Raw genomic sequence first — 12,826 nt, forward strand, 5'->3', positions numbered from 1 at the left:
ACTCAGCAAGACCACAGTTAATAATCAGAATAACGATTTAAGTCCATCTTCAAGGTTAGTTAATCATGTGAGGGTTCAGGCCGCTCTTAATTGTGAGCACTGATAAATCAGTTTACACTATGCAAAGGTTGTACATATTTACCCACAAGTCGCGTAAAAGTTCAAAGAACTTTGGACCCAACCATGCGGTGCTAGCTAGGCACCATACCACACTTCCGAGGTGTGATTGCATAGGGTCGCTATGAGGCCTTTACAAAAATTCCCTAGTAAGTGGTAATCCGCTAAGGTTTCCGAATCAGTAGCAGGGCATAAACCCTCCCTAGTGGGTACAGTGTCTTAGCAAAGCCCACGTCCCAAGAGAACCGAATTATATCCCATCTGCTGCCACCCCTCTTACCCTTTCAGTAAGGTTACCCCAGACTAAGGTCTCTATAATTAGCCAAGACCAGAGCCATGATAGTTCTTGAGGTTGTACTGTTTTTCGGGTGGTTCTCCATGTTCCAATTAACATTATCATGATATTGTGAACAAAGCATAGGTAGAAGGATGGTTATTAGGTCTCCAACGTAAAGTTACTCTTACCGCTCTTCAGATCTTGCTTTCTTGAAACTTTTAACCTTCAAAGCTTCTGAGCAGCGATCCTTCTAAACGAAGCAAACATCGGCAACAAACAACCAAACAAGTACCACTAAGAACAATACACCAGAATAAAAGAAAGAATTTAAAAGAGCGTACTAAAGGACAACACTCGATCTAAGGTCACGCAAACGCAAGAAACGCTGAGATCGGAACTATCGAGATGTTTGATTCATAAAAGAAATTAAAAGACTATATGCTTGATCCATTTTAATTAAATAAAACATGGACATAGGTTATTTTAGAGAAGTACCCTATTTAGAATTAAGCAAGTTATATTTAATTATTGAAAATGGGGTAAACTTAATCATATTTTATTTGTAAATATTAAAGTATGAGTTATCCCAATTTAACAATTCCCTTTAGAAACTTAGAGTATGAATAAAACATCTAATCCAACTTTGTATTTCAGGTTCACCTAAATATATTATATTAAAAACAAATTGGTATTTATATTAGCCAAATTAACATTTAATTATGAAAGTCGAGATATAACCTATGTAGTTTTATTTAGAAGGCAAATTGAATAATATTAATCAAATTAAATTTAATTTAGAAAAAGCCGAGGTTTATCTCTAATTAGCTTTTAATTGGAAGAAACATTTAGATAACCGTTAATCAGGTTAACATTAGTTTATGAAAAACCGATGTATATCATAATTGGCTTTTATTTAGAAAAGGATATGAAGTAAGCATTAATCAAATTGATGAGTGTATAACTCTAGGTAGCTTTTATTTAGAGAAGACGCATGTTTATTAGGCATTAAACAAATTAATATTAAATTTATTTTCAAAGACATGAAATGTTGGACAACATCAACACTAATGTGTATTTTATGTTGTGAAGAATCTAACACAAATTGAACAGATTAAAATGTAGCTAAAACGTGAAATCTGCGAGCTAAACAGGATTCCAAGAACCTAAACAAGAAAAAGTGTAGACCAGAGAGGTTAGCAGGAAAGATACCAAGACACAGAGAGCAGAGCCCACGAAAAGCTGAAAATCCGGGGTTAGATCTGCAAAAAGATTAAGGATTGGATTAGACTGCAACGAACTGAAAGTTTGAGGGCTTTTTGTGTAAGGTTGAAAGACACAAGGAAAAGGGGAAGGATATACAAGGTTTTCAGGGGCCGAAACGCAAAAGTGCGCCTTGTCTTCTTCCATCTCCCGATTGCATCCGGTCGACTTGACAGAACCATCAGGGGGGATCCCGGCGGTGCCTTCGGTCGGGGCTAGGGGGCGCGGTTGCGGTTGCGGTGCAGGCAGCGCCGGCGTGGCAGGTGGCGCGGGCGACGGAGGCGCAACGCGGCCAGGGAAGCAGCACGAGGCGGCGGCGGCCGGAGTGGAGGCGCGGGATTTGGCCGGCGGTGGAGCTTTGATGGCGGCGGCTTGGTGGCGTGAGGAGGCGAGGGAAGCGGGGTAAAGAGCTCCAGTGGCGGCGGGGCATCCATTTATAGGGACGGAGGAGGGAGCGGAGGAGGCGCAGTAGAGGAGAAGTAAAGGGGCGGCGGCGCCATGAATGGGAACCGACTGGTGGTAGGCGGCCGTTACTGGAAGAGGAAGAGAAAGGGGGGGCGAGTGGTGCTCGTGGGGAAGGCGAAGCGGTGCAGGAAGGCAGGGGGGCGCCGGGGAGGTGGACGGGCGCGGGAGGCGGAAGGATTCGGCCGGCCTGGCGACGCGACCTGGAAGATGCGGCGGTGCCTGTAACCGGAGGTTGAAGGAGCTTCCGATCTGTGGGGTCCACCAGTCAGCGAGAGGGCGCGGAGATGGGCCGGCAAGAGGACTTGGGCCGGTGGGAAAAGAGGCCGAGTGGGCCGACGGCCTGCTGAAAGGAAAGAGAAGGGGAAGGAGAGGTGGGCCGCGGAAGTTGGGCCGATGCAAGGGAGAGAAGGTGGGCCGGCAGAAAAAAGAGAAGGAAGGGGAGATTGGGCCGGCGCTGGAGATTTCTTTCAGGCCGAAGCGAAGGAGGAGGAGAAAGGGGCCGGCCTAAAGAGATAGATTGAGGGAGAGGTTTTTCTCTTTTTATTTTCAGAATTAATTTCTTGTGTAAATAAAAATTTACTCTGAAAATTTAGATAGTTTGAAACACGAGGAATCCAAATAAAATATTTGGTGCTCATGAAAAGGATTCTAGAACCATCTAAAAATTAGATTTAGCTATAGGAAAAGGAGAATAAATTTTAGAAAAAATTGGAAAAACAGAAGGGTCTTAACAACGTCTAAACACATTTTTGAAACTTTTTCACTCATAAAACACCAAGATGCATCGGCATGAATGCACAGACATAGAACCACATTATTTAATTTTGAAAAACAAATAATTATTTTTCCTATACTAAATTTCCTATAAAGAAAAGTAAATGTTGGGAAAAAATTATAATATAGAAAATCATTGTTTAATTATTCCTTTTAATCATATCCTGAAATTCAAAAAAATTAGGGTATGACAGCGGCGGCGTAGGTGGATGGGCCCGACGGTGGCGCAGGTGAGTACCTACCTACCTCCCTCCCTCCCTCTCTCCATGCGCGGTGGCCGGATCCAACACGCCATGGTGCTCTGGGCACCGACGGCGGCCCGGGATGGCTGGATCCGCACCGCCGTGGCACTCCGGTCTCCACCGGTGCCGGACTCGGCGCTGCGGCGGTGGAGCGGCAGCCAGGCAGCAGGGTGGCGGTGGAGTGGCGGCCGGCAGCGGAGTAGCAGCGGCAGCATGGGCACTAGCGGTGGTGGGCACTGCTGCCAACGGGGCAGCGGGGAGCAAGCACGCCGGCGGCCGGCGGGGTGCGCCGCGAGGGCAGCCGGTGGGGCGTGGGCCCAGCATCTTTTTTTTCGAAAAAGGTCATTACCGCCGGTTTTGGCGGTTCCAGCGGTGATTGGGTATCCCATCACCCCATCACCGCCGAATTTCAGATGACGGATCCAAAACCGGCGGTGATGGGGAGGTGGGGGCCGGCGGTGATGGGGAGGTGGGGGCCGGCGGTGATATAGGATTGTGTAGCAGTGCATGTTTCATTTGTAATTCAGATAACACTGTTTGAGCTGTCTATTCAACAGTAGAGTGTACTAATACAACTTGTCTATCTCCTTTTTTTAGAGGGTGAGAAGGGCTCTCCTTTGGTTAAGTTGCAGTCTGTTTGGTGAAACTCCAAGCAAATGGACTTGTTGCTGGTGAAGAGTGCAATTAACCTCCTCAGATCGATGATGTTTAGAGTGGAAAAGGCCTCCTTTTGTGTAGTTGGCATGCTGCTCTGAATGCTCTGAACACTACAGCTAGGAGCTAGACTTGCTTCTCAGTTGATTCATGAACTAATATGTATGTTATTGGATTTGGATGACACTTGAACTTGTGATGAATTAGATGGCCTTTATGGATCACGTGTGATGGCAAGATGCATTCTGAACTAATATGTATGTGTAAAGCTGAGATGTATATATTATAATACAAAAAAGGTGTGCAGCATGATTCCGGCCTGATAGATTTGTCCTGTCGACATCCCATCACGAGAGAAATGGTTGTTCCTGTTGGCCGTTCTTTCCCGACGGGATTTCTTGACGATTAAGGCAACAGAGATTAGGGTTGACCAGTCAACTAGAGGCCGTCAGGAACTACCGACAGGAAACAATTCTTGTCGGCCGGCCATCAGCAGAACTCATGTCTAGTTACCTCCAAACTCCCAACTTTGATACTATGCAAAAAGAAGATTTCCCATCACATCAAACTTGTGGTACATGCATGGAGTATTAAATGTAGACGAAATCAAAAACTAATTGCACAGTTTTGTTGTACTTTGCGAGACGAATCTTTTGAGCCTAATTAGTCAATATTTGGACAATAATTCACAAATACAAACGAAACGCTACAGTTGCGCATTTATGGCAAAATACTAATTTTGCCACTCCCAAATTAGAAACTAAACAAGGCCTAGTCAGGAATTGTGTCCTGACGGTTTTTGACCCTTTTCTGTCGTTTTCTGGCCGGCAGGAATTTGCTGCCCTTTGGTAGTGGTAATTATTGGTCGTGGCCATTCAGAAACTAAACGGCCGACGTTGCGCCAAGGACTGAGCACTGTTGGCTTCTATGGGTCTGATTGGTTTCCTTCTCTACCCAGCCTGGCTCGCATCACCCATCCAAGCTCCCGCCGGCCAGGCTCGCTAAATGCAACCTCCTTTTGATTGGTTGATGTTTGCACGCAGCTAGGCTCACGTGGGAAGTTGATTGGTTGCCTGCTTCGCTGCGTTTTTTTCCTGCGCGCTCGCCTCATGCATCGGCTGCTGCATCCCGGGAGCCTGGCTCCGGAGATACAAAGGATTTGGTCACACCGTGGGAGTCAAGCTCTAGACGTCCTTTTGCATGCCGCAAGCCAGGCCCTGCAAGCAGCGCAGGGAACTAATTGCATGTAGGTCACGCGCGGGGAGCTCGGATCCAGCGTGGCGCAGGAACCAATCGCTCGCACCCTATATGCACGTACATGTCTACCTTCACTGATTTCTGCAATTCTGCTGCCTGTAGCTGCTGCTAACTACCAGGAGGTCTGGTCAATGCCAGCTTATAGTGCTGGAAGGTACCAAGAGGTAGCTGCGTATGAAGTATGAAAAACAGATTTGCATTGGTCAAATCTGAGAACTCTAAGCATGTGTTTGGTTCTAGGACGTGGGATGGGTCGGCTCTGTCCTAATTTTTTACGGGTTGAACCTATCTCGTGTTTAGTTGAGAGGGATAGATCCATCCTAGTTTTTTGTTTGATTGGAGAGGTTTAGAGGGATGGGATGGAGGTCATTTTAACATCGTGAACACCAGTTCTCAATGGCTCCCACCTGTCATGTATGCGGCATATTTGTCATCCTCTATTTTTCTTTTTTTTCACGCATCCTATCTTCTTCCCCGAGCTCCCGTGCTATGCCACCGCTCCCCGAGCTCCTAGCCACGCCACCGGCCGGTTCCTCCTCATCGCGCCTGCGCCGCCAGCCTTCTCCTCCCCTGAGCTCCCCTGAGCTCCCTTGTTATGTCGCCACCCCCCCCCCCCCGGAGCTCCCTTGGAACGCCACCGGCCGGCTCCTCCTTGCCGCACCCGCGCCACCCTACTCCGCCGACCGGCTCCTTCCTGCCGCATCCGTGCCGCCCTTCCTCGGCTAGCCAGTGCCCACGCGCCGCGCGCTCGTGCTCTGCCGACTGGCGTCGATGCCGCACCCGCGCACTACTGTTTCACCAGCCGGCGCCTCGACGTGGCGCTCGAGCCACTCGCCTGCGGCTGCGACCCCACCAACGGGGTCAGACAGTGTGCGTGGGAGCAAAGTGGGTTGACGTGGTCCAGTGGACCATACCAACCCGCATCTATGGGATATATTCCCTATCAGGAACGAATCCAACCCACTGGATCAACCGAACACCATGAAAAACTTCTAAACCAACCCAACCTACTTCAACCCTAAAACCAAACACATGCTTAAGCACTAGCGTTAATTCTCAGCCCATTGTTCAGCTTTAGACTGAAAAAAGAAACATGGAGGTATGATTGCCATCTGCACTCTTAGGCCAGTCTCAATGCACAGTTTCAAGGCACGGTTTCCAAGGTTGAGAACTGGTAATCATGCTTGCTGGGTTTTATAGTGATGAAACTTCTTTCATATATGATGAAACTTTCTCTCATCTCTCCTCGTAATGAACTTGCTATGTGAGAAGATTTGCTAATATGTCTTGTTATATTAGATCATGCAATTTTTTTATAAAACCTCTGCGAAGATTGACCTTAGAGCAACTCCAAGAGGCTGCTAATCTTACCTCCAATACCTTTTTTTAAGGAAAAAAGGAAAAAAAACGAACTCCAATAGTCCACCCAAACCTTCCCCAATTTTTTAGCAACGCTAAAAAACAGCCTACCACCGCGTATATTTTAGCGTTGACATTCCTCCCCCAATCCTAATTCCCGCACGCTCGCGTGTCCCTTCCGATGGGCCCAATACGATGACGTGGCCTGTTTTAAAATATTGGGGGCTATTTATTAGCGATCTGTAGTGGATTGATATGTTTTTGAGGGAATTTTTTTTGAAGAACCCCCAATACATAGTTTTGGGGAAGAATTTTTTGAACTTCTCCGGTTTTCTTCCCCAAAACGGCGCCGCCTCTCTGCTCGCTGCTCCTGTGCCATCGGCCGAGGGTCGCCTCTTCCGTTCTGTTCGCGTGGCGGATGACGTGGTGTTGATCAAAAAACTCCCAGCCGTTGATGTGCGCCCCAAACTAATCCGAGCGGTCCACTGGAAAACTCTTCTGCCACCGCCGCTACTCTTGCAAAACCCTCGGCCCGGGCCGCCGCCCCTCCGCCTCACGCCATGGCTCGGCCGGCGCTGCCGCCGTCTTCCTCGCTTCGCGCCGCCGTGAAGAGAGAAATCGACGCCGTAGAGGCTACCGCTCACACTCCGGCGCCACCGCCCCGCAAGAAGCGCCGTCGAGGAGGCCGCCTCCCGGTGACCCCGACACAGCTCCCCCTGAGCCCAACCCTCCTCACGCCCCAGATCATCCCGTCGGCTGCATCAGGGAACGCGTCCGTCGCCGGCCTAACGCCGACGCCCGCGAGATCCGCCGTCAAGCGCGAGCCCGGCGCTGACACCGATGTGGGGGCCCGCGGGAGGGCGCCCGGGAAGCCGAAGCAGGCGAGGGACCTCCGCCATGGCCGTCGGCCCGCGGCGACGGAGCCCCCAACCCTCTGGCTCAACCGCCGCCGCCTCGGTCGGATCCTCCACGAGCTCGCGGGCGCGCACCGGTGGCGCGAAGCTGCCGGCGTCGTCTCCACACACCTCCGCGGCATCCAGAGGCCCGGCTCCTTCCAGGAGACCCGCAGCTTGTTCGTGGTGAGCAACTATGTCTGATAAAACTCAGCGACTTTTGGTTCGGCGTAGATGGGGTTTCTGATGTGCGCCAGGTGCCTCATGTAAGGTCGCCATGGAGATCCATAAGCAGCTTGCTGAAGACAGCGGTGTGCAGCAGAGCAGCAGAAGGTCCTACTACCTCAGGACCAAGAAGTTGTTTGATGTTTGGTTGCGAAAGCTGATTTGGTTTCCCTCATGCCCAAAAGTAAGATCCGAATTCAGCTGTAAAGACTAATAATTTAAAGTGATTACTGTTATCAGCTACTTCCTCCGTCCTAAATTATAGGTCGTTTTGTCTTTTCTATGTTCATAGATTTTGCTATGCATCTAGACATAGCGCATATCTAGGTGCATAGCTAAATCTATGAATTTAAAAAAGCCAAAATGACCTATAATTTGGGACGGGGGAGTAGGGAGCTGGAAATTCTAGTATGATGGTTAAAATTTGAAAATGCTGCTGAATCTTAACATGTACCTCTGGTTAGACAACTAGAGTTTCCTGTCATCTGGATTTCTACTACTCGTTCCGTTTTAAAATGCAGGTCGTTTTGGCTTTTCTAGATACATAGATTTTGCTATGTATCTAGACATGCGTAAATTTAAGAGCAAATTAAGCCTATGTATCTAGAAAAGCCAAAACGACCTATATTTTGGAACGGAGGGAGTAAAAAGTATCATTTAGGACATTATCTGGTCAAATATTAAATTTTGGAGGGAAAATGGAGGTTATGTAATTCTACATTGTAAAAAAAAAAGTTTTCATGGTAATGTGCTGGTTGCAGTTTCATCAGTAGAATGCTCCTTTGTTGCTTTAGATGGAGGAGTATTATGTCTTCCTTTTTTAAAACAGACCAACTGTATGACTTATGTTCTACTAGTTTCTTAACCTTGTAATTTTTATTTGGCAGAAGCACTTGGTTATACTCGAACTGGCTTTATTTTACCTTTCACAAGGCAACATCGACAATGCATACAATACAACAAGAATGTACGTCACCAGTACGCTCAGTTCTCTCTTTGGTTCTGTTGTGGACACCTCTTGATCTGCTGTATTTGCGGGTTAAAAGCCCATTTCCTTCACTTTCCTGTTCAGTTTATAAACCCAGTATAGGCTTCCAATAAAAGGTCATGTGATGCGCAGTTTATTAGACATGCATTTTTTTTTCTTTGATGGAATCAAGCATCAGATACTTAAGTTGTATTGACATGTCAATTTTAGGTACTGTTTTGAGAATCAGCATATGCACTTTTTTCTATCACTGTAGAAAATTCTACTTTTCACCACTCAGATATTTATTATGCTAAAAAAATTATTACTACCTTATGTGGCGTTGTTTGTAATGCTTGCGGGGTGTTTAAGCTTTTGGGTATTAGCGGCTAGTCACTTCTTACTTCTGTTCAGTATGCTTTTTGTTACCAACAACGTGATTTACAAAGTGCTACAGTGTGAGAACTTGATAGCTTCTTTTGTTTACCAGCCTTATCGCTAAGGACAGACTGCAGACAGAACCAATCCTAAATCTGATTCATGGTTTGATATCATTTGATAAATGGTATTCTGGCTTGCCTAAAGATATGCAAGTTGAGGAGTTTGATGTTTATAGTGAAGCATGTGCTATTTCTATTAAGTCAGATGGCTGTGAAGAAACTGGTCTTGTGGATGATTCAGATGACAATAGCATTGATGATGATGCCAGTTTGTCTGCTTACTCTTCAGAAAGTTCAATCAACAATGAGGATATAGACAGAAAAATAAATGAGAAACCTTTTCTTGTTTATCCTAAGGAGGAAAATGATCCACTTGGATCAGAAGTTAATGAAGATTTCCGAAGCATATTTTTGAATACCTCTGATGGTCCTACCTGTGGTAAGTACCATATTCATAGTAGCTTCATGATGCTCTTTTGTTTTCTGTTTATGTTAGTGAGATATGTTTGTATGTCTACCTTACCTGAATAGAGTTGTACTAAGAATGTAGATAGGTCACATATTGGAACCATATAGACTACAGTAAATAAATATTGGTTATCTATTTTGTGGCAACAACCAGTATTTTTTTATGTGTTTGTATTACTAGCCCGTATTTTGTTCAGTACATCCAGTTCTTCATTTTGGTATGGAACAAACTTGGGTTTCTTTTTTTTTTGGAGATAAACAAACTTGGGTTTCTTTGTTTATAGTGTGCGTGCATCTTTTGTTGGGGTGGTGGGTTTGAGAGTTTCTGCTGCATGTAAGTTGTAGCTTCATCTGTATCTACTGTCAGATTAATCATCAGAACAAATGACCTTATTAAGCTGAATTACCAGTATATTTCTCTACTAGTTCTTTTATCTCATTTTTAAGTCGCAACTGTAGATTCACATGATTGTATCTTAAAATGTTACATCCTCTTACCTTCACTGAAGGGTTGGAGAAGAGCCTGTTACCTTTACGGTTAAAGATTCCTACTGGGGCTTCAAATGATTGTTTTGATAGATATTGGCAGTACAAGTCAGCACCTAATACTTCCTATGAAGATGCAGAAAAATGCCTAAGGTTGGCTCTTCATTCAAATCCACCAGTGATGGCAGCCTTGTTGCCACTAATACAGGTAATTGGAGCTGGTGTCATCGCATACATATTAGGAATTATCTGATTCTGCAATGCATTCACGCTGAAAACAAATGGAACTGCTAGCTGAACTAGCCTAGGGCTATGGATGCAGTTTGTTTGATATACCATTTCCATCTGTTTTGTGCTTCAGTCTCATTTTGTGCCTCCAATCATTTACCTGTTTCCCCCCTAAAACCCTCCGTATCATGTAGAGACAACATAAGAGATAGCCTGACCAATATGTTATATGTGGTTTGTTCCTAAACACTAATAGTGTGTTTAGTTTGCACCATCATACCGTCCGGAACCATCCGATCCAAACTCTGTCAAATGACCTCGCGAGCAGTAATCCGCGATGCAGTGTCTCCTCAAACTCTGTCAGATGACCTTGTTTGGAACCATCCAAACCTAGGGAAAAATGATCTTGTGAAGAATCAACTGGCCCCGGACGGAGCCGCTCCTCAAATCAAAGGAGCTGTAACTACTGCACACTCCATATGCCCATGTTTAATGTCTTGGCAGTACAATCTCCTGTGCAAGTTTCTTTCAGCTTTTTTTTTTATCTTATGCCCAAGCTATTCCTTGCATGAATGTCCTGATTCTCCAGGCAGCGCTCTGCTTCTGCACCACCAATAGATACCTTTAGAGATTACATTTTGTATTTTCTTTTTAGATTTTGTCACTGAGCACACCATATTAGGTTATGAGTATGTGCATCTTTGATTACCTTATTGGCATTTCTCTAGTCTTTCATCTCTGACTCCATCAAGCCAACCATGCGCTGCTTCTTTTTGTACACAAGTATTTATTTCTCTGCAAATTATGGACGCACAGGTTTTTGTTCGAGTGCTTTTGAACATTTGTATACATTTTGTTTCCTTGTGTGAATTTTACTGTTATCATTTGACATTTGTTCAAAAAAAATCATAAAATTTTTGATAGATTCTCCTGCTTGGTGATAAACTGAAAGATGCACTTGACGAGCTTGAGAGAACCTGCCTCAGTTCAACTACAGCCCTCCCTTTCAGGTAAAGCGATGTGTTGCCTTGAATCTCATCCCTTATCTAATGTTTCATGATATCTTTCAGTTATCATAGTTTCTGCTTTTGTTACACTGTATATATTAAAAACAAGCTTTTGTGATTTAAGTAATTGAAATTAATTTGTTTCTTGCTGCAGGTTGAGAGGTAGACTGCTAGAAGAGTATTTCGACCAAAACCAAGTATCAACCATTTCCTCTTGCTATGAGGAAGCTTTGAGAAGAGATCCTACATGTAGCTACTCAATGGAGAGGCTAATCAAAATGCATAGAAAAGGTGTGGGCTAAAATTTTTTTCTTCTTCCAGATTGTTCTGCTATTTGATCATAGTGCTACTCGAGTATCTGAAATTCTGAATTGTTCTTCATATATCTGTAGTAAACACTTCGCTGGTATGATTGGGTATATGCTACCATGTTTGGACAATATATCATATCCATAGGGTTTTTTTTTCACTGCATTGACGCTTTCTTGCTATCTGTAATAAAGTCATGTTTGGACAACCACCGGTCCAACTTTTTTTTTTGTGATCAAAACATAAAGAACTAGATAGACTGGCAAGATAGGATTGATTTTAGTAGATTTTTCATGAAAAAAAATTCATGATATGTTTTACTTTTTTATTTTAAATATCATATTTTCATAGAAATTGATAGTCAAAGCTCTACTCCCTCCATTTCACTATGTTTGTCCATGACATTGGGAGGACATGTTCTACAATATTTGTCCATTGAGGATATCAAGTGTGTAGTTATTGCAATATTTCCACTTCCTACCGCTGATTAAATGCTCCAACAGAATAGAGAAGTTTGACTTAGGACATAATTGAAACATCTTACATTTTGAAACAGAGGGAGTAGTTCATATATTCCACTGTCTTTTTGCTTCCTTAGAAAGGACCTTATGTACAGACTACAGAGGCACCCACCCTTGCTGAAAGCTCCCACACAAGGCAGATGGGGTCTTGGGAAGGGAATTTATGGGCAGCCTTACCCGTGCTTATTTAGCAAGAAGGCTGATTCTAATTTCTAACCTAGGACCTCCAGGACCAGTGGAGAGATTCTACATTCTGTGTATATTTTGCTTGGTACAAAAAATATTTAAACTTCAATGTGGGTTGTGGTTATGAAAGTTTATGGCATTGCTTCTGCAAAATTAAGATTCAAAGTTCCATATTCTGAGCAATATCTGCATTCTTGTTTTCTTTTGCTGGTTACCACAGGATACTATAATACAATCCAGCTACTCGAGGCAATAGCTCTACATTTAGATTCCGTCAATGGGAAACCTTGCATCTGGGAGGAGCTTGTATTGTGCTTCCTTCGGCTTTTCTCTGACAAAACTGCTGACTATGAGGATTGCATAGCTTGTACTAATACCCAAGGAGATCAAGCATTGGACGTTTTCAGTAAATTTTCTTCATTCTTTTTTGAGCGATTTACAAGAGAATCATGGAAGGCCCGATGCAGATGGTGGATGCACCATCATTTCAGTCAAAACGCCTATGCATCAGAAACCCTGACAGGTAGCTGCTTATTCCTCAAATTTATGGGCAGCTACATATATATACACTTTAAATTAATAATGAGAATGATGACTACTATGCGGGATTGTCCCCCCATAACCCCCCCCCCCCCCACCCCCACCCCCACCCAAAAAAACAGAACAAAAAAACTGTCAACATAGTATGCAC

At 44.6% G+C, this 12,826-nt stretch overlaps 1 protein-coding gene and 1 long non-coding RNA gene across 3 annotated transcripts in view; one reads left to right on the forward strand and one right to left on the reverse strand.

Moving 5' to 3' along the window:
* Positions 1–47: 47 nt before the first annotated feature.
* Positions 48–2,912, reverse strand: LOC111257108. The gene is made up of 3 exons (XR_002677506.1): positions 1,754–2,912; positions 1,604–1,653; positions 48–644 (listed from the first exon to the last, which is right to left on the reverse strand). It is a non-coding gene; the product is annotated as an uncharacterized LOC111257108 (long non-coding RNA).
* Positions 2,913–6,844: 3,932 nt separating this feature from the next.
* LOC101759871 overlaps positions 6,845–12,826 on the forward strand; it is a 6,750-nt gene continuing 768 nt past the window's right edge. The window contains exons 1-8 of one of the 2 annotated variants that reach the window (XM_012845135.2): positions 6,845–7,484; positions 7,570–7,707; positions 8,411–8,490; positions 8,981–9,369; positions 10,019–10,092; positions 11,037–11,122; positions 11,274–11,410; positions 12,356–12,658. In XM_012845135.2, the coding sequence (XP_012700589.1) occupies positions 6,966–7,484; positions 7,570–7,707; positions 8,411–8,490; positions 8,981–9,369; positions 10,019–10,092; positions 11,037–11,122; positions 11,274–11,410; positions 12,356–12,658 (1,726 nt within the window). In that variant the 5' untranslated portion in view covers positions 6,845–6,965. Of the gene's footprint in view, positions 7,485–7,569; positions 7,708–8,410; positions 8,491–8,980; positions 9,370–9,907; positions 10,093–11,036; positions 11,123–11,273; positions 11,411–12,355; positions 12,659–12,826 lie in introns of both variants that reach the window. The other variant, XM_004965063.3, reaches the window with a different exon arrangement.

This window comes from Setaria italica, chromosome IV (assembly GCF_000263155.2).
Source record: "Setaria italica strain Yugu1 chromosome IV, Setaria_italica_v2.0, whole genome shotgun sequence".
In the NCBI taxonomy this organism is placed as follows: Eukaryota; Viridiplantae; Streptophyta; class Magnoliopsida; order Poales; family Poaceae; genus Setaria; species Setaria italica.